This window comes from Sardina pilchardus, chromosome 1 (assembly GCF_963854185.1).
Source record: "Sardina pilchardus chromosome 1, fSarPil1.1, whole genome shotgun sequence".
Classification (NCBI taxonomy): domain Eukaryota; kingdom Metazoa; phylum Chordata; class Actinopteri; order Clupeiformes; family Clupeidae; genus Sardina; species Sardina pilchardus.
In genome coordinates this window covers 4,410,843-4,432,447 of record NC_084994.1, presented here as the reverse complement: position 1 = coordinate 4,432,447, position 21,605 = coordinate 4,410,843, and the positions used below count along the sequence as shown (strand labels likewise).

The following is a 21,605-nucleotide window of genomic DNA, read 5'->3' as shown; positions in this document are numbered from 1 at the left end:
CAGTTTTACATCCATATTAGGCTACTAGCCTTTTTTTTTTTGTATTCCATAGGTTTAATTCTAGTCGAAAACATTTCTAATTGAAGATACCGGAATATAAATTATTAAATTAATGAAAATAAAAAAGTATTAATTTCGGTTATTTTATTTCAAACAACGCAAGAGATTAACGTCCAATCAAAAGTCATCTATCCCATAATATCTTTCTTCAACCACAAGAAGTTCTTTTGGGCAAGCGCCATTTTGATGAAACCAGTGTGCGTGGAGGAGAGGACACGTGTGTGCTGTAAATGTAAGTTTAATGTTCTTTCTTGTAACACTTTAGACTTGAGATGCATATTTTTTGATAGAAGAGCAGGGTAGTTATTGTTGCTACGTTATAATTTCATTAATGTTAATGTTAGTGACTGGATACGAGTCTAACACCACTTCGCTGGTACTACGGTTAAGTGTTGAATTAATGTGATGTACAACGTTATACTTTTGACGGCTTTGATCCTCGAAACCTGCATGCTTAAAGCATGTAACGTTTCAGCAAGCCAACTACCAAATGTCATTAGATAGCAAGCAAAGAAGTTCGCACGTTAGCAAATGACCGTAGATTAGCATAGATGGTCTAACAGGGGACATCTGCACGTTGGCAAGCTCACCTAACGTTGCCTAAAGCCAGACAGCATGCTAATGAAGTAAACACGTTAGCAAATTAACGTAGGTTAGCATAGATGGTCTAACAGGGGACATCTCTGCACGTTGGCAAGCTCACCTAACGTTGCCTTAAACCATACAGCATGCTAATGAAGTAAACACGTTAGCAAATGACCGTAGGTTAGCATAGATGGTCTAACAGGGGACATCTCTGCACGTTGTCAAGCTCACCTAACGTTGCCTAAAACCAGACAGCATGTTAATGAAGTAAACACGTTAGCAAGCTAACAGTGTTATCGAAAAAGTAGAGACCTTGCTACTGTTAATAAGTTAATACTTTAGCGAGCTATCATAATGACAACGTAGCTTAACAGCCTAGTTATACAGACATTAGACTAGAGCTGTTCAGTTGTTTCCCCCCCATGATGTCAGTCTTATATTCTTCTATTATTATCTCCTTAGATATTACTTGTTGAGCATGTAAAATGACAAGGTAAGCCTTTTACTTGTATTCCTATAGTCATGTTTATTCCAGACTAAATTTGGGCTAACATATTGATGTATAATTATATGTGTTGCACTATTATTAGTGTAATGGAGTAAAAATGCATGCTTTTCTTTTCTATTGCATAGTGCCAACGAGAGGTTCTTAAAACGGATGTTAGTTTTGCGCCAGCATCACTCAAAGTGTGAATCCCGGTATGATAAAATGGTATAGTTGACAGCTGCACTGTCATTAGTTTGCACATCACAGTAATGTTTTCTAAACAATTCTCTAAATAAATTGTATATGGGATGAGTCAAAATTGTAATATAAAAGGATGATGTTGCTCTTATTAAACCAATAATACACCATTTAATGCAATTAACTGCTGTAGACCCAAGACTTAGAGATGGAGGCACACTGTAGATGACTGTTACACACAAAGCAAGTCAAGCTTTTGGCTTGCCTTACATTTGTTTAATTAAAATATCATTATTCAGTGGCAACATGTCTCTGGTAGTTATGTAATAACTATAACCAGTATTGCTTTCTAAATTCGAGTAGAATAAAAAAAAATGTGATTTGGGAGATTGTTTTCTTCAGTTGCACATTGATTGTAGCTAAAGATGGCAGAATGCAAATTAACTAGACATACAGTGTTCTTTTGCACTTTGATGAGAAGAAAGAGCAATCATTATTGTTAATGCAATAAAATCATTCTTGAGATTTGGCATTCTTGATGGGCATGAAGTGGAATTAGATGATCATTTTATAGCTCATATGTTTGTTACAGACCACCATGGAGAAGCAGGAGAGCGATGCAGAATCGGGATACAAAACGGAAGGCCCAAAAAGAACAACAAAAGTACGAAATGTAAGTAATTTACATTCTAAATATGTTAAGTCACTCAGTGTTTCCTCCAGGAGATAACACGTCCAACCTGGACAATCTCCTGTTGTGTGCTAACGGAAATATGTTTGGACCTGATTCTCTGTATATTGTCCGGTCTTATGTGATTGCTATAGTATATTGCCAAAAGTATTGGGTCACCTGCCTTGACGCCGATATGAACTTCAGTCACATCCTATTCTTAATCCATAGGGTTTCATATGACGTAGGTCCACTCTCTGTAGCTATAACAGCTTCAACTCTTCTGGGAAGGCTTTCCACAAGGTTTAGGAGTGTGTTTTTGGGATTTTGTGAGGTCACACATTGATGTTTGATGAGGAGACTGACTCTCAGTCTGCGCTAGGGCTGCACGATATTAGGAAAACATGCGATATGCGATAACATTATTGAGTACTGCGATAACAATATAATTTGCGATATTTAAACATTTCATGTTTTTCTCCATTCTACTTGCATCTAGCATAGACTGATGCAGACTATTAAAAAAGAAATGCATTGATTCCATTCCAACATGTTTTTTTTTGGTTGTCGTGTTTTGTAAAAACTAGAGATGCACCGATTGCAATTTTTTGGCCGATTCCGATTTCCGATTTTTCATAGAATTTGACCTGCCGATACCGATTTTAGCCGATTCCGATTTGCATCTTCTAACCACTTTACAGCACACAAAATTATTTAGAGTTATTTTCTATCCTTTCTTTAATACAACATGTTAATATAGAAATGTAATCAACTTATCAATGGCTGGTAAAAAAAATGTGAATAGACAGATTCTTCTTCAAGTCTTCTTCAGCTGCAGTAGGCTATTCCCAGTGTGGGACATTCATTTCACACACTACTAATAGAAATGCACTGTAGGACTACTATTTTTTTCTTCTCACATACAATATCCAACTGTAAATATCTTCAGACTACTGATATAACTGGAAAGTTTGGTGTATAGGTGCTACATAGGCTGAGATGTTGGAAAATTACAAAAAACTGATTTTGAGATAACAGCCTTGAAACACAGCCAATGGCATGCATACTCAGTCTACTACACTCTTCTTTGAACTTTCGCGATTTCTTGCGGATACAAAGGAAGTGTCCATATTTGGATGGCATAACGTCATGCAGGAGAAACACAGCTTTCCAACGACACCACACATGATATGTTTTGTATCACGGTCGCGATAGTGTATGACATGTTAGAATGCTTACTTTTGGCGAATTTAGAAGAAACATACAGGCGTGAGTAGACAAAAGGTAATGAAATAAACCTCTAAATGTGTAAATCGGACTTTGTTGTTGTGTTAGTGTGAAAGAATACATGCTAAGGTGGCAAACTGAAGCAAAACGATGTTTATTCCTGCCGTGGCTATGTTGCTGCTTGTTGACAGCGCTTGTGGTTCAGCTGTGAGCACGCAATTAGCGGCAAAGACGGGCGGTGATGTGCGCTGTTTACGTAACCTAGTGACAGCTTAGTAAATTCCACGCAATATGGCAAAGCACAGCGTTCGCTGCATAGAAAAACTCAGCATTAGCGCTTTATCCAGCCCTGAGTGTTAGCCTTTGCTAGCTTCATCAAACTTTGCTAACTCAGCTGTGTGATGTTGTTACAAGTAGGTGCGAGTGCATTTGACCGGCATAAAATCGGCATGTCTCAGACTGACCGGCCGGTCGCCGGTCGTGGCCGATCACGTGAAAATCAGCCGATTCTGATCGGCGGCCGAGCGATCGGTGCATCTCTAGTAAAAACAAAACAAAAAACGCTGTCAGTTCCAGTTTGACTTTTCAATGAGGGTCACTGGTCAGTCAGGAAAATGGTCATGCCATTTTTTTTTCTTTTTTTTCCCCCATATATCTGAGTTTTTAGATTCGAGTATTTTCAACTTTACGGTCATTGCGCAAGTGAAATACCAGTAACGAAATTCAGTTTTACATCTAGCCAGTGATGCAAACGAGTAGGCTAACTGACATGTCAAAAAGTGCATCCATATGAAATGCGTCACTACACCATCCCATACACATAGAAGCGAACGGTCCCGGTGGACTTTTTCTTTGAAGTTTTAAAGTTGAAAGGTGTTGTGTGGATTCTGCGTTGTTCGTTTTAAACTGAAATGAAAATGCAAAGCAACAGCGATTACCACAAACTTCAAGCCTACCTCTGCTTTCCTGATCTGAATGCACCTCTTCTCGGTCGGAAGATAGGCTTACTTTTGCTTTTGGCCAAACAATCACTCGCTCGATTCGCAAGGACTTAGAGTTGGATTTTTTGGATAATAGGACTACACACAATTAGGCTATACATGCTATTTAAACGTAGACGTAAACGTATCACGTAGTTTACAACTACCAATTGAAATCAAAGTAACTTGCATCGATTCCCCTCTCAAAGAAGCACACGCACTTCAAACTATTATGCGTTTCACAGGCAGGCTAAACCGAGCGCGTAATTTAGGCGCTCCGTTTGCTAAAATAGTTTGGAACTCTATTTTGTTTTCACACGTAGCCTACGCGTTGCTATCACATCTGATGTAGCCAGTTGCACTGATCATGGAAGGTGGTTGATGTGGCCTCCCTGTCAGTCTCACACGCGTGCATTGTATATTGCAGTGTATTATTGCCTACGCAAAAACTGTATCAGACCTTTAAAGCTCTCGCGGGCCACATACTGTATCAGATCCTTTAAGCTCTCGCGGGCCATATGAAATGAGGTGGCGGGCCGCATTTGGCACAGAAAATGTATCAAATTGTATCGAAAATTAAGTAATCTTTGCGGTACGTCCATCGCAAGCATTGATATCGCGATAGCGATATATTTTAGATATATCGTGCAGCCCTAGTCTGCGCTCTAATCCATCTCAAAGGTATTCTATTGGGTTGAGGTCAGGACTCTGTGCAGGCCAGTCAAGTTCATCCACACCAAACTCTGTCATTCATGTCTTTATGGACCTTGCTTTGTACGCTGGTGCACAGTCATGTTGGAACAGGAAGGGGCCATCCCTGAGCTGGCCTCTCGGCAAAAGAGATTTTGGACAATTCCATGCTCCCAACTTTTTGGAACAGTTTGGGGATGACCATTTGCTGTTCCAACATGACTGTGTACCAGTGCACCAAGCAAGGTCCATACAGACATGGATGACAGAGTTTGGTGTGGATGAACGTGACTGGCCTGCACAGAGCCCTGACCTCAACCCAATAGAACACCCTTGGGATGAATTAAAGGGGAGACTGAGAGTCAGTGTGTGACTTCACAAATGCGCTTCTGAAGGAATGGTCAAAAATGCCCATAAACACACTCCTAAACCTTGTGGAAAGCCTTCCCAGAAGAGCTGAAGCTGTTATAGCAGCAAAGGGTGTCATATTTAGCCCTATGGATTAAGAACAGGATGTGACTGAAGTAGGGCTGTCCGCAAATAATCGATCAATCGATGGTCGACCAAAAAATTTTTTATTCGACCGAATTCCGTTGGTCGATTGGTCGTAGGAAAAAAAATGCGTCAACTTTTAATTTGAAGGGCGTGAGTCGTTGTGACAAGGAAGACGTGACACGACAAGAACAGAAGGCATCCACTTATTTGACCATGTCTGGAAGACTATCTAAAATATGGGAACATTTCCAAAAGGACAAAGATGACCCAAAGAGGATTATTTGCAAACTTTGCAGTAAATCATTTGCCTATCACTCGTCCACGACGAACATGCATTACCACCTCAATACTGTAAGTAGCGTTGCCTGCTAGCCTAGCTATGTTGCATTGCATCATCATGAACAGGAGGCGTGTGGCACGTAGGCCTACTTTAAATAAATATTCAGAATGTTCAAAGTTCGTCTGTCTTTTCTGATTATTTTTGTGACACATTCAGAATTTCAAAATCTGAAATCATTTGCCCGTGTAAAGGGGACAGGTTTAGGATTATGGTCCTGCTGTGCGCTTGTCTGCTGTGCGCTTGTCATAATGTCACTGACGTCGGGTTTTTTCACTCTCCGTCTGAGAGAAGAACTAAGCTGTCAATTGACCTTTCGCCAGGAGCGTTCTAATTACGCCCCCCTGTATTGTGGGAGAATTCTGCTGTCAAGTCCGACATTCTGTCCGACATCAGCTGATTTTTGTCGATAGTCTTACTAGCGGATAGCTAACTCTTAACGGCCTAGCAGCATATTTGTTTACATTGTCAGATAATGTATTTCTATTGAAATATAAAAAATCTAAAGTGTCAGAATAAATGTGTGTATCATGATTGAAGCAGAACCTTTCTGACAATGTATGTGGGCACAACATTAACGTTACATGCACAATCAGCGTTAGGGGAGAAGTTTATCCCAGCCAAAGAAAATCTGACGCTCGTCTAGTTAGCGGATTTGCACTAAAAGTGTCAACAAGGGTAGTAGCCTACATACATACGTTGATATTAGCTTAAACTAACTGTAGGCGTCTGCTGACTATCCTGTCATAAGTATCGCAGGCGTCACGCATAGCCTAATGACCGTCAATGCATAACGATTTTGCTATATCAGCTATATCAGATATGTATGCTAGATCAGAATCAGAAAACATTTTATCAGTCAGTCACGAGGTTAGTGGTAAATGCGCATAGATAGGCTACTGGCAGCTGGGCATTAAAAATAATAATAATAATAATAATAATAATAATAAAAAAAAGCTGGGCATTAAAAAAAAAAATTTTTTTTTTTTTTTTTGGGGGGGGGGGGGGGGGGGGGGCGATTAATCGATTAGTCGGAGTAAATGACAGCCTCTGGTCGACCAACGAAATCCTTGGTCGTGGACAGCCCTAGACTGAAGTTCATATGGGGGTAAAGGCAGATGACGCAATACTTTTGGCAATATAGTGTATATATTTGATGTCCTCCTATGTGTTCTTGTCCTCCACAGAACAGTGGTTCAGAATTTGTTCCAGAGCTACAGCGAACGGAAAGTGTGTTTGTAAGTGATAATGTAAGACTACTTGACCCAGTGAAATATGGGAGAACAGATTGTGTTTTGTGTATTTGTTGTGCAATGTTGTCTCGATGTTAATGAATGAGTTATGTTTTATCATATGTGGTGATATGTTACGTCATAGTGTTAATAGATTACATTTAATAGATACTCCTATTACTCTCATTCATACCTGGTATTTGACTAAATCACAGCTTTTTAATATCAGTCAGCAGACTGCAACATTTTCTAAACATTGCTTTAAAATGAATCTTTGTTTTTCTATCTGAAGCTCACAAAAGAGATGCTGGGCAGTCCCAGAGATTCTTTGACCAGCAGTGAAGACAGTGGCAGTGAGGACGATTATGTTCCAGACTCAGAGGAGCTGTGCAATCAAAATGATGTGTGGATTGTAAAGATGGGAGAGCAAATGTTTAACAAAATTGGCCATGATCCTTCAAAACACGAATACATTAGGCAAAAGATGAGGGAGGTTGGAAGACTGCTGTCAGCAGGTAGACAGGAATCCCAAATGCAGACAATGGAGGATTTCATTCTTCCGTCAAACTTTCCCCATGTTGTGAATGCTGTGAAGCATGTGGCAGGCTTTGACAGTAACTCTAATTCTTTCAAAATCCCTTCACTGGCTTTAATATTAGGCCACAGCTTGCAGAAGATTGCGAGCATTATTGAATGTCATGCAATGATATCGGGGAAAAAGAAAATTGTTGAAAATGCACAACACTTCAAACAAATGTACCGAACATGCTGGAATGAAAAGGTTTCCTCATCTGCACTGAAAACACTTTCAGAAGCGAAGTGGAACAACCCACAACTGCTGCCATTCACCGAAGATGTTAAAAAAATGCACATGTACATGGATCAAAAACAAAAAGATGTATACCAACAGCTAACAAACAAGGAATCATCAAGCAACTGGGTTGATTTAGCTGAAGTAACCCTCGCTCAGCTCATACTGTTCAACCGTAGAAGAGAGGGGGAGGTGTCAAAAATGCGCCTAACTGCCTTCACTGAAACTGATGTGCCATTGCATGCAGATGTAGCTGAGGCTCTAACTGCTCTAGAGAAGAAGCTGTGCGAACACTTCAAAAGGATTGAAATTCGTGGGAAGAGAGACAGGAAGGTCTCTCTACTGCTAACCCCAGCAATGCAGGCGTCCATGGAATTGTTAGTGAAGACTCGTGCATCCTGTGACGTTCTCGAAAATAACATCTACTTTTTTGCCAGACCTAGGCAAGATACATTTATACGAGGATACAAGTGCATTCACCAGTTTGCAAACGAGTGCCAAGCCAAATACCCAGAGTGCTTATCCTCTACGAAATTAAGGAAACATGTATCCACACTTTCCAAGGTTTTGAACCTCATGGATACAGAAATGGATCAATTGGCTGATTTTTTGGGCCACAACATCGCAGTCCACCGCAAGTTCTATCGCCTGCCAGAAGGAACACTACAGCTGGCTAAAGTTAGTAAAGTCCTGATGGCCATAGAAAGAGGGTGCTTAATGGACTACAAAGGAAAGAATTTGGATGAAATTCAGATTGATCCCAATGGTAATTATGATGTTGAAGGTTAATGTTATTCTCACTATGATTTACACATTTAGTAGATTTCACAAGTTTCTGATTGATGTGCTTTAGAAACCATTCCAGAGGAGAGTGACCATTCAGAAAGCGAACTGACAGGCGAAGAACTAAGCCCATCTTCTACATCCTACCTACCTTCAGCTGCTAAGAAAAGTGAGTTTTACGGGTAATTTGAATGCTTGCATGTTGTCTTGAAGGTGTTGAACATGATGCTGATTTTAATGTCTGAAACGCAGGCACTTCAAAGAAGAAACACTGCAGGCAATCAGAGGACGAGTCAGAGGATCCAGGTTCAGCTGCTAAGAAGCGTAAGTATTAAAGGAAGACTCCAGCGTGTTTTCATATTAAACTATGTTATTCCCTTAACCAAGACGAGTTGATGCATACCTCTCGCGTTTCAATGCGTGCACTCACTGGCTCTGGCGTGCGGCGCTACTTTGATAGCACTTAGCTAGCCTAGTTCATTCATTAGGATCCAAACAGAGATGAAGTTAGAAGCGATCAAACACCTCCACCTTTTCCCTATTAAAATACAGTTACATGAGTAGTCACACGACCAAGTATGGTGAGATTAAGTTAAACGTGGCGCATTCTATGCGGGTAAGAGGGATAACTATAGTGTGTGGTGGAATAACTCTTGGGAGCATTTCGACTCGGCGCAGAAATATCATCACTCTTGCACTCTCAGTTTCACTTTGGAGTGAGGATATTACTGCGCCGAGTCAAAGTGCTCCCAAGTGTTATTCCGCCACACATTATAGTTATCCCTCTTACCCGCATAGAAATGTGCCACATTCTGTTTTGTCTCACCATACTGTGACTACTCGTGTAACTGTATTTTAAGAGGGAAAACGTGGAGGTGTTTGGTCGCTTCTAACTTAATCTCTGTTTGGATCCTAATGAATTAACTGGGCTAGCTAAGTAGCACTGCGCGCCAGAGCCAGTGAGTGCACGCATTGAAACGCGAGAGGTATGTATCAACTCGTCTTCGTTAAGGGAATAACATACTTTAATATGTAAAAACTTAGTGTTCCTTTTAAGGGTAATATGAATGCTTGCAGGTTGTCTTTAAGGTGTTGAACATGATGCTGATTTTAATGTCCGAAACGCAGGCACTTCAAAGAAGAAACACTGCAGGCAATCAGAGGACGAGTCAGAGGATCCAGGTTCAGCTGCTAAGAAGCGTAAGTATTAAAGGAAGAAAGACTCCAGCGTGTTTTCATATTAAACTATGTTATTCCCTTAACCTAGATGAGTTGATGCATACATCTCGCGTTTCAGTGCGTGCACTCACTGGCTCTGGCGTACGGCGCTACTTTGATAGCACTTAGCTAGCCCAGTTCATTCATTAGGATCCAAACAGAGATGAAGTTAGAAGCGATCAAACACCTCCACCTTTTCCCTATTAAAATACAGTTGCATGAGTAGTCACACGACCAAGTATGGTGAGATTAAGTAAAACGTGGCGCATTCTATGCGGGTAAGAGGGATAACTATAGTGTGTGGTGGAATAACTCTTGGGAGCATTTCGACTCGGCGCAGAAATATCATCATTCTTGCACTCTCAGTTTCACTTTGGAGTGAGGATTTTACTGCGCCGAGTCAAAGTGCTCCCAAGTGTTATTCCGCCACACATTATAGTTATCCCTCTTACCCGCATAGAAATGTGCCACATTCTGTTTTGTCTCATCATACTGTGACTACTCGTGTAACTGTATTTTAAGAGGGAAAACGTGGAGGTGTTTGGTCGCTTCTAACTTAATCTCTTAATCTCTTGAAGGTGTTGAACCTTGATGCTGATTTTAATGTCTTAAACGCAGGCACTTCAAAGAAGAAACACTGCAGGCAATCAGAGGAAGAGTCAGAAGATCCAGGTTCAGCTGCTAAGAAACGTAAGTATTAAGGGCAATTTGAATGCTTGCATGTTGTCTTGAAGGTGTTGAACATGATGCTGATTTTAATGTCTGAAACGCAGGCACTTCAAAGAAGAAACACAGCTGGCAATCAGAGGACGAGTCAGAGGATCCAGGTTCAGCTGCTAAGAAACGTAAGTATTAAGGGTAATTTGAATGCTTGCAGGTTGTCTTGAAGGTGTTGAACCTTGATGCTGATTTTGATGTCTGAAACGCAGGCACTTCAAAGAAGAAAGACTGCAGGCAATCAGAGGAAGAGTCAGATGATCCAGGTTCAGCTGCTAAGAAACGTGAGTAAGGTTTTGTTCATGCCTAACTGATAAATAAATGTCATCGGAAACAGCAGGGGCCATATTCACAAAGAATCTTAAGGCTAAAAGTAACTCCTAACTTTCAGAGGATGCTGTAGCAACATAATAGACATCCCCAGGAAGTCTTCTGCACGTAACTTTAGGTATGGACAAGAAATGTAGCCACCACATCCTAACGATTTACAAATGTGCGTAGCCACCACGTTATTCAACTATGCCGCGATGACTTATGCAGTACATGCTCACAACGTTGCCACAATGCAACTGTCAGCTGCGGAGTAACTATTTTAGCCCTAAAAGTAGCAAAAGTCTGGGATAGATTAGAAATAGTCAAGAGGACTCCTAACTCACTAAGACCTTTTCACAAACATTTGTAAGCTGATTGTAGCATTTCACATCGCAATGTGTTCAAATACACATACAGAATCACTTACAGGAGCTCTCAATTGCGAGGGAGTAATTGTGTAACCACCAATAACCAAAACCATTCATTAGCAACATTTAAACTAAAGGTAATGTATCATCATAAATCAAATGAAATTGCTTCCCCTCTTTACAAAAGTGTTTTCATACAGATTCATTTAAAAAAAAACTTGTTTGCCCTTCTCAAAATTGTTTTTAGGCACATCAAAGATGAAGAGCCAAAGCAAATGTGATGAACTGAACTCCGATGTTCCAGACACAGCATCCAAGATATGTAAGTATGATGGATGTTTGTGTTCTGATAGAAACGTATGTAGCCCGTTCAAAACTATTGTATCAGATGATGGGGTTTGTGATCAAGCAAAGGTAACACTTTAGTTAGGGTGTTGCTGTTACAGTGTGCCTACCTAATTAGGTACAGTGATACAACCTGTGTAACAACATGTACTATCAGGTACTATCATTGTACTTGCATTATGTATTTGTGGGTACCTACATATAGTTGTTACGTTGTAATACTGAGTGCTTTTACAAAACTTTGCCAATTTGCCTACATTTTTCATCGGAGGCAAAGGGCTGACCTGTTAGATGGGGTAAATCTGGTCATGATAGATTTAATATACAAACCATTCTTAGCTCCAGTCAAGGCCTTGTTGTAGAAATATTTTATCATTTACTTTAAACATGAACATCAGCTTCTGATCACGCCAAAACTTGTCAACCAACTACCCATGTGACCTTTCGAAAATTTGTTGATGATGCAACTGCCTTGTGACTGATCGTTGCTGATGAGGCCTTTCTTCTTGATTGAATCAGGAAGAGGCAAGGCCTTTAAATGCAGAGAGACTACACAGCCCGGGAGGCTCAATCGGCCATCGCCCTAAGCGGTGTGCTACACTGAGTCTCCGGCCGTAGTCTTGAAACTGTTGTTAGCTAATAAATGTCTTACCATGTTTTATAATCTCTTAAGCTGCTTTTGTCTGCTTGATACTGAATTTTCTTACTGCCTCATTGTCCTTAGTGCACATGTAACAGCTGCACTGCTACACCTTTGTTACTCTTTGATACAGTGGAGTAAACCTGTTAAGTGTACCAGTTAATTACTTGCACGCACATATGACATGTATGTTGTGTCTTTGATGTCGTGGAACGTCTGCCATTACCCTACGTAGCACATGTATGAACTGTGTTGGTACACACTCATTGCTCTTTGACAGTGGCATAAACCCATTGAAATGAAGTGTACCAGTTATGTACTTACATGTACATATTACATGTATGTTGTGTCATTGGGACACAAGAGGACATACATGTAATATGGATGTATGTACAGTACTTATCTGGTACTTTATTTTAATGGATTTGTTCCACTGTATTAAAGAGTATTTAGTGTGTACCAACACAGTTGATATATGTACTATGTAGTGACTTAGTAGACCTGTTCCAAGACATTGAAGACACAGCATACATGGCATATGTACATGTAAGTAATTAAGTTGTACACTAATTAGGTTTATTCCACTGTATCAAAGAGTAACAAGGTTGCAGCAGCATAGCTGTTACATGTCCCTGAAGACAATGAGGCCTTGACTGGTTTGTATATAAAATCTACCATGAGCAGATTTACCCCATCCAGCAGGTCTCAGGTCAGCCCTTTGCCAATTTGCCTACATTTTTCATCAGAGGCAAAGTTTTATAAAGGCATTCAGTATTACAATGTTACAACTACAGTATATGTAGCTACCCACAAATACATAATGTAAGTACAATGATAGTGATAGTACATGTTGTTACACAGGTTGTACCACTACCTAATTAGGTAGGTACTAGTGATGCGCGGGTCGGCCCGTAACCCGCGGACCCCGCGGTCGGGTTGGGGCGGGTAAAGAAATTATCACTTTATTTGCGGGGCGGGTTGGGGCGGGTCATTAAAAACAAAATTACATTTTAAAATCCATGTATGTTGTGTGCAATTCCCTATAGCCTGTATTAAATGAACTGTATGTAGGATTGTGGCCAAAACGAGTAGGCTAGCCCACTGCAATTACTTTCAAAATACTGTTGCGCGGCGTATCGCCTCTCCCTCCCCTCTGAGTCGCGGTTGCCAGCTTGCTGCAGGATCCAACAGGAACAGCAACAGGCTGCTAGCTTTCAATGGCAAGTGCTAATGTTGTTTTCCTCAGCATAATGACAGAGAAACGAACTCTGATAATGCATTACGTCAGCAATGACTAGCCGTTATTATTTCCCAAACAATTCCTTAACCTACCTTTTCAATTCAATGAGCCACCTCCTCCATATGGCTCCACATAACGTTACTTTGCACAAACATGCATAACTTGTTTGTTCAACTGTCATAGGCTATTTGAAATGTCAATTTACACTAAGTAGCTTACAAGTAGGCTAAGTTAGCCAAACTGATGAATCTTTATCTGTCCAGGAGCAAATTAACAACACTGACTGTCTTCAAATTCTTCTCCGTTTTCAGCCGCCTCAATCTCCTATACAAATCCTTGTTTTATTTCGGACGTATTTCGTAGGCTATAATGTTTAGCCTAGATTACAAACGCTGCTTTGTAGATTTTTGCTGTGTATTTCTAGATTTTTTAAATGTGTAGCCCATCATCTTGTTATAATGACCTGATTATCGTTCATATTCATAATCATAGCCTTTGTTGTTGCCAGTTTACAGGCGATGTTTCCAAGCACTTACAATGCCCAGTATGTAATAGTCGCGGGGCGGGGGCGGGTTGTCAAAATAGATACAGTGGTTTGGGGCGGGCTGGGGCGGGCCAAATAATTTCATAAAAGCGGGACCCGCGGGTTGAAAAAATACCCGACCCGCGCATCACTAGTAGGTACACTGTAACAGCGACACATTAAAATAAAGTGTTACCCAACTTTTAAAAACATTATACAACAATTCATCCATTATCAGCCTTGAAAGATACATAAACGTGAATATTTTGGGTTAAGCATATTTCATTAGTGTCATTTGGATATTCTTTGTTGTGATTCTATTTCACAGCCTGCCGCAAGAGAAGACCATGGAGTCCAGCAGAAATCAGCGCTGTTGAGAAGACATTGATGACATGCATAACTACAGGCAGAACTCCTGGCAAGGCAGACTGCATGGATTGTATCAAATCAGCACCTGAAGCACTGAAATATCGTGACTGGACCTCAGTTAAGTTCTATGTGAAAAACCGCTGTGTGTCCTACCAAAGAACCACACAGAACCTTTGATAGCAATTTCATAAGTTGAGTTTGGGGGTGGGAGATGGGAATGTGTTAACAGGGCTTGAGCATTTTATAGGACCACACAATACATGCCCTGTACCAAAGCATTTTAGAGGACAACACAATAATACATGCCCTGTACTTATTTAGTATCCTTGTTTATATTTTATGTTGGCAGAGGGTCAACAATGTTTTTATTTTGATATTATAGTACATGCACTTTATTTTAACAGTACTTAAATGATTTTAGGTTGGGAGAGGGTCAATTGTGTACTTTTGTTGTTAATATAGCAGTACATGCTCATACAGACAGGCTTTATGATTGTGATAATGTTGAAGTGTGTTGAATGTGAGAAGAGGGTAAGTTGTATCCTTGTTGACGAGGTTCATTAAGATTATTCTGACAACAACATTTGTTTATGCATTTTATTGTATTTTTTTTATTTTCATTATTCAATATTCATTATTTGCAATACCTGAGTAGGTATTTGATATTAAGAAGTGATCTGCTTTTTCACATGACTGTAGCATTACTTAAGCACTTTCAGAAATAATGTACTTATAACTATCACAACAGTCTACCTCATAACGTTCTAATGCAGTGTGGTTGTGCATTCTGGCACTGTATTAAGCAGCCAATAAATGTGCTGATTGCTACTAATGTTTTCATTATTTTCCTTGTGTATACCTATTAGCTTCAACTTGGTGTCATGAGGCAGGTCTCACGAGTATCTCCAAAACAACAGTAAATCCTCAAAACTCATGGTATTATAGTATTGCAAATGTGGTTTACATTACATGTGCTCCTTTAGAATGGTTTTCATTATATCCAAGAAAATACAGTAGTTGGTCCCCAGATTGCACTGTGCTTGTTGATGACATCACTTGGGTGGGCGTGACTATGGGCGGGGCCAGAGTCCTCACTTTGTCCACCTGACACCTGTCCCCTGTAGCTGGTCTGGAGTCAGGTGTCAGACTAACTTCAGGTATGAAGTGTGTATTCTATATTTCAACTGATTTGCTTATTACTGAACCCATATACAATGCTCCTGTGCAATGGCTTGTCTGTACCATGCTTAGAAAGTGGTGTCCCCAAGAGTGACCATTCTGTCAGGTGTCCCCAGGTGGTGATAAAGATGGGTATGTGTGTGTGTGTGTGTGTGTGTGTGTGTGTGTGTGTGTGTGTGTGTGTGTAGAATAATAAGGTTAGTCAGCACATGGACTTGAATCACAAGCAAGCCTGCATCGACCTGGAGAAGGCCACCCAAGTCATCACACAAGCATTACAGGTAACACACACACACACACACACACACACACACACATACCTTTTGTTGTTGTGTTGTGATATATTCTCTGTATGTTGCCTCTGCATTATTTTTCATTTCATACTAGGATAGTTACAGCTACACACACACACACACACACTTTGACACCTAGGCTGCACCTTTCTGAACTGGATTTTTTTGTGTTATGAATGTATCAGTCCTTACAAACTGTGTGTGTGTGTGTGTGTGTGTGTGTGTGTGTGTGTCTGCCCGTGCATGTGTGTTTTATGCGTTTGTGTCTTTTTCAGCATGAGGTAGGTCAGAATCTGGAGCTCCGGATTATGATTCGTCGTCTGGAGGAGAAGGAGGCGGAGACTGGGCGGAGCCTAACAGAGCAGGTGGAGTCAAACAAGCAGCTGAAGCTGAAGATTAATGAACTGCAGAAACACCTGGAGGAGAAGGACCACTCACTGACACAGGCCAACCAGGTGTGTGTGTGTGTGTGTGTGTGTGTGTGTGTGTGTGTGTGTGTGTGTGTGTGTGTGTGTGTGTGTGTGTGTGTGTGTGTGTGTGTGTGTGTGTGTGTGTGTGCCCTGATGCTGCCCATGGAGTGCCATCAACTTTGTACTCGCCACTAACGGGTGGATTGAGTGGCTATGTGACTGTGCCCCACCCAGTGTGTTTTCCCCTAATCCTGTACAAGCATATGCCGATGACATCCAATTGGCCTCTCGGGAAGAGACAGTAATTAAGAACATGCTTGCCAGAACAGACTCATTTCTGAACTGGTCAGGTTTACAAATCAAGCAGTCAAAATGTGCCGTTCTCTACCAGAGAAGAAGTGGGGGAAACCGTTGGTACAAATCCAGAGCTGATCGAAATCCTGAGTTTACCATCAGTACAGAACCGATCCGAGTGTATGACCTGCACGAGACGTACACATATTTAGGACACAAATTTAATATAGCTGGGGAGTGGAAAGAGCAGGTTGAGTACATAACCACTGAATTCACTTCCAGGCTGGACTTGATAGATGCTTCACCACTTCCTCTGCTCATGAAGCTGGAGGCCATCAGACAGGTTGCCCTGTCTAGAATACAACATCTCTTCGCCAACATCCATCTTATGAGCAAGACACTGAGTCAACTGAATAACAAAACGGTCTCCTTAGTGAGAAAGTGGTTCGGACTGAACACTCACACTACTAGAGACATCATTTTCCAGTCCAAACAGGATGGGGGTTTTGGTGTTCCAAACGTGGAGTGGATATATAATGCAACAAGACTGTCACATCTCATTAAAATGCTGAACAATGATGACAACACTGTCAGGGAGCTTGCTAGATCCTCTCTGTTTCTGGACATGAAACGCCGCAAAGTCCCCCTGGCAAGAGAGGGTGAGCCAAGCTTCCTGGGCTTCAAAAGGAAATCTAACTCTAAAATGGAGACTCACTGTGCTGGTTTTGGGGTCTGGTCAGATTGGCCTGATCTTAATGACCTTTGTGTAAGAGTCGGAGTATCCCTGGACTGGGTTAAACCTGACTCAGAAAATGTAATCGTTTCTGAAGACCTTATAACTGACTGTTTAATCTCAGTAAGGGCTACTATTGTGGGTACAGGACATCATCTATCACCTGACAATGCACGAAGGTGCCTTGTAAAGCTACAACAACAGCGCCAGCAACAACATTGGACTGATTTAAAATTACAGGGAAAGCTTGCTTGCCTTCCTACTGCAGACCATACTGTCTCTCACTCAATACTTAAAAACTCTGCTGTTGATGAAGACATACTGACTTTTGCAGCCAAAGCCAGACTACAAGTTCTTCCAACTAGACTTAATCTATCTCTTTGGTACCCTAACACATTCTCTTCCCACTGTTTGCACCATGATAACCAGCTAATTATTGAATCCCTGTCTCATATTCTGAATGGCTGCTATGTGTATAAGGGAATGTACATGGCCAGACACGACAGAATTGTTGACTTAATAGTTGAACACATAATCCCATGTGCTTCACCGCTTACAACAATCTACAAGAATGTATGCGTCTCACCTTGCATGTTCAAACTCTGTAATAGTGGAAATAATGTGTTTTTAAATCTTGCTGCAAAAAGGCCAGATGTTGTTGTTGTTGATGAGGACAGCAGAGAAGTAACCATTATTGAAGTAGGCTGTGCATTTGACTACAGTCTAGAGGATGCCTACCTCACCAAGCTTTTAAAGTATCAGCCACTCAGAGACATTGTTGTACAGCTTGGGTACAAATGTAAGCTGTTGGTGTGTATATTTGGAAGCTTAGGTAATGTCCACAGACTAGTAGTCAGGGGTTTGCAGATTGCTGGTCTCTCTAAGCCAAGAGCAAAGGCTCTAGCAAAATTCTGCTCAATTTCTGTGATAATTGGCAGTCGCCACATATGGAGAAGGCGTTGTTTTATGTACCCATGAACTGAGACCAGAGACATAGGCTACTGGGTTTGCAATGCTGGTGTCTAAAATTGTTTGTGTTCAGTGAAATTCATTGTAAAATGTGAACACAAATAAAGGTATTAAAATGTGTGTGTGTGTGTGTGTGTGTGTGATGAACTGCTGAAACACCTGGAGGAGAAGGACCACTCACTGACACAGGCCAACCAGGTGTGTGTGTGTGTGTGTTTCTTGACTTTATGCGATCAATACACAGATACAAGACACACACTCACCTGCTAACATAACAGTTGCACACAGAGATGAGTTACTCAGTAGAACTGGGTTTGGTTGGAGTTGCTCAGTAGAATTGGGTTTGGTTGAAGTTACTCAGTAGAACTGGGTTTGGTTAGGGTTGCTCAGTAGAACTGGGTTTGGTTGGAGTAACTCATTAGAACTGGGTTTGGTTGGAGTTACTCAGTAGAACTGGGTTTGGTTGGAGTAACTCAGTAGAACTGGGTTTGGTTGGAGTAACTCATTAGAACTGGGTTTGGTTGGAGTTACTCAGTAGAACTGGGTTTGGTTGGAGTAACTCATTAGAACTGGGTTTGGTTGGAGTTACTCAGTAGAACTGGGTTTGGTTGGAGTAACTCAGTAGAACTGGGTTTGGTTGGAGTAACTCATTAGAACTGGGTTTGGTTGGAGTTACTCAGTAGAACTGGGTTTGGTTGGAGTAACTCATTAGAACTGGGTTTGGTTGGAGTTACTCAGTAGAACTGGGTTTGGTTGGAGTAACTCATTAGAACTGGGTTTGGTTGGAGTTACTCAGTAGAACTGGGTTTGGTTGGGGTTACGGTCCACTGATTTGCTATACTGTTTATTCTTATTTATTTGTTTTTATTTGTATTTTAATATTGTTGTCATATGAACAGCTGTCTCTGCTGCAGGGTTGATCGTTATCAAGAGCTTATTGAACCTCTGTGTGAGAGAGGGAGGTAGGAGTCATATTTTACTGTAATTAGACAGAAAGTGTGTGTGTGCGTGTGTGTGTTTCTTTACAGACTGTGACTTTCCTGAAGAGTGAGCTAAGGGACCTGAATCTGAAACAAGATCTGCAAAGCCAACCATGTACAAGGTACATACACACACACACACACACACACACACACACACACACACACACACACACACACACACATGAAAACACACAGATACACAGATGCGCACACACACACAAACACACACAGATACTGTCACGACTACCTAGCTCAGAGTAGCCATGACATAAAGTGAGACCACACTGTTTGAACAGTTAAATCCAAATGATTTATTAAAGCATAAAATAATACAATTAAAGCATAATCTAAATCAAGAAGTATATCAAGTGAGGAAATGAGAAGCAACAAAAGGTTAATCAAATGTGTGGTGCAGATCAGTGAAGTGTAGACTATGTGTAGTGCAGATCAGTGAAGTGTAGACTATGTGTAGTGCAGATCAGTGAAGTGTAGACTATGTGTAGTGCAGATCAGTGAAGTGTAGACTATGTGTAGTGCAGATCAGTGAAGTGTAGACTGTGTGTAGTGCAGATCAGTGAAGTGTAGACTATGTGTAGTGCAGATCAGTGAAGTGTAGACTATGTGTAGTGCAGATCAGTGAAGTGTAGACTGTGTGTAGTGCAGATCAGTGAAGTGTAGACTATGTGTAGTGCAGATCAGTGAAGTGCAGACTATGTGTAGTGCAAAAGTGTGGTGCAGATCAGTGAAGTGCAGACTATGTGTAGTGCAGATCAGTGAAGTGTAGACTATGTGTGGTGCAGATCAGTGAAGTGTAGACTATGTGTAGTGCAGATCAGTGAAGTGCAGACTATGTGTAGTGCAAATGTGTGGTGCAGATCAGTGAAGTGCAGACTATGTGTATTGCAGATCAGTGAAGTGCAGACTATGTGTGGTGCAGATCAGTGAAGTGTAGACTATGTGTAGTGCAAATGTGTGGTGCAGATCAGTGAAGTGCAGACTATGTGTATTGCAGATCAGTGAAGTGCAGACTATGTGTGGTGCAGATCAGTGAAGTGTAGACTATGTGTAGTGCAAATGTGTGGTGCAGACTATGTGTAGTGCAGATCAGTGAAGTGTAGACTATGTGTAGTGCAGATCAGTGAAGTGTAGACTATGTGTAGTGCAGATCAGTGTAGTGTAGACTATGTGTATTGCAGATCAGTGAAGTGTAGACTATGTGTAGTGCAGATCAGTGAAGTGCAGACTATGTGTGGTGCAGATCAGTGAAGTGCAGACTATGTGTAGTGCAGATCAGTGACGTGTAGACTATGTGTAGTGCAGATCAGTGAAGTGCAGACTATGTGTAGTGCAGATCAGTGACGTGTAGACTATGTGTAGTGCAGATCAGTGAAGTGCAGACTATGTGTAGTGCAAATCAGTGACGTGTAGACTATATGTAGTGCAAATGTGTTGTGCAGATCAGTGAAGAGCAGACTATGGCTCCGTTCGAATCGGGAAAAACTGCTGCCTTCTAAGATATCTAACTAGAGAGCAAGGCAGCGAAGGTCGTTCGAAACCGACAAAACGATTTTCGCTGCCTTCTAAGATATCTTAGAATTCCTGAATAACGGTCAATTTTGAAGGCAGCATCGATGTACACTTCAAGCTGCCTTCTACCCATAATCCTTTGCGGCCACGTCTGAATCTCTGTGAAAACAAAACAAACATCGCTGCCGATATCGGTAAATGACTGCCGAATCTGTTGAAATGTCATTTGTGTGACGTTATTTAGCTTGGATTTGTGGAAAGTAGATTGAAAATAAACGATTTACTACCTGGTTATACCATTGTTGTACCCACTAATAACGCCTGGTCTGAGATATTAGCTGCCAGTGAAACTATTTTATTCCGTTAGCCTGCTAGCTTACGTAGGCTAATTTAGTTTAACGTCAGGCTTTTGCTACCAAAGATTCTAGAGTGCTACGCTCATTTTTAAACGACGCATTTAATCTAAAGTCACGTCTAGTTAGAGAGCTCTCTATTTAGGGAGGGAGGCAGTTAGGCAGCTGCCTTCCGATTCGAACGGAGCCTATGTGTAGTGCAAATGTGTGGTGCAGATCAGTGAAGTGCAGACTATGTGTAGTGCAGATCAGTGAAGTGCAGACTATGTGTGGTGCAGATCAGTGTAGTGCAGACTATGTGTAGTGCAGATCAGTGAAGTGTAGACTATGTGTGGTGCAGATCAGTGAAGTGCAGACTATGTGTAGTGCAACAGGCAAAAGGAGTATAATGGTGCTGCCACCAGCATGGTGGGCAGAGCAGAGAGCTGCAGAGACAGAGAGCTGCAGAGCAGAGACAGAGAGCTGCAGAGACAGAGAGCTGCAGAGCAGAGAGCTGCAGAGCAGAGACAGAGAGCTGCAGAGCAGAGAGCTGCAGAGACAGAGAGCTGCAGAGACAGAGCACTAGGTTAGAGGTGTT

At 41.3% G+C, this 21,605-nt stretch overlaps 2 protein-coding genes across 4 annotated transcripts in view; both read left to right on the top strand.

Moving 5' to 3' along the window:
• The window catches only part of LOC134081673 (zinc finger protein 436-like), a 28,914-nt gene that overhangs the window by 2,042 nt on the left and 5,267 nt on the right, over positions 1-21,605 (top strand). The window contains exons 2-4 of the mRNA XM_062537579.1: positions 15,655-15,747; positions 16,035-16,214; positions 19,194-19,267. Of these exons, the coding sequence (XP_062393563.1) occupies positions 15,655-15,747; positions 16,035-16,214; positions 19,194-19,267 (347 nt within the window). The remainder of the gene's footprint in view (positions 1-15,654; positions 15,748-16,034; positions 16,215-19,193; positions 19,268-21,605) is intronic.
• Positions 124-15,574, top strand: LOC134081575 (uncharacterized). 3 transcript variants are annotated; one of them, XM_062537570.1, is made up of 13 exons: positions 124-1,138; positions 1,279-1,357; positions 1,923-2,003; positions 6,917-6,967; positions 7,254-8,538; positions 8,626-8,724; positions 8,808-8,879; positions 9,684-9,755; positions 10,392-10,463; positions 10,547-10,618; positions 10,703-10,774; positions 11,418-11,492; positions 14,247-15,574. In XM_062537570.1, the coding sequence occupies exons 1-13, from the start codon at positions 1,131-1,133 to the stop codon at positions 14,462-14,464; spliced, it is 2,256 nt and encodes a 751-aa protein (XP_062393554.1). In that variant the 5' UTR covers positions 124-1,130; the 3' UTR covers positions 14,465-15,574. The 3 variants fall into 3 exon arrangements, with proteins under 3 accessions (XP_062393554.1, XP_062393555.1, XP_062393556.1); XM_062537571.1 differs by lacking the exon at positions 10,392-10,463; XM_062537572.1 differs by lacking the exons at positions 10,392-10,463; positions 10,547-10,618.

Bases quoted from the DNA above. Each gene is read 5' to 3' on its own strand.
- LOC134081575 (XM_062537570.1), top strand. The intron at 6,968-7,253 runs GTAAGTGATAAT...TTCTATCTGAAG, and splicing joins AGCGAACGGAAAGTGTGTTT to CTCACAAAAGAGATGCTGGG. The intron at 8,725-8,807 runs GTGAGTTTTACG...TCTGAAACGCAG, and splicing joins ACCTTCAGCTGCTAAGAAAA to GCACTTCAAAGAAGAAACAC.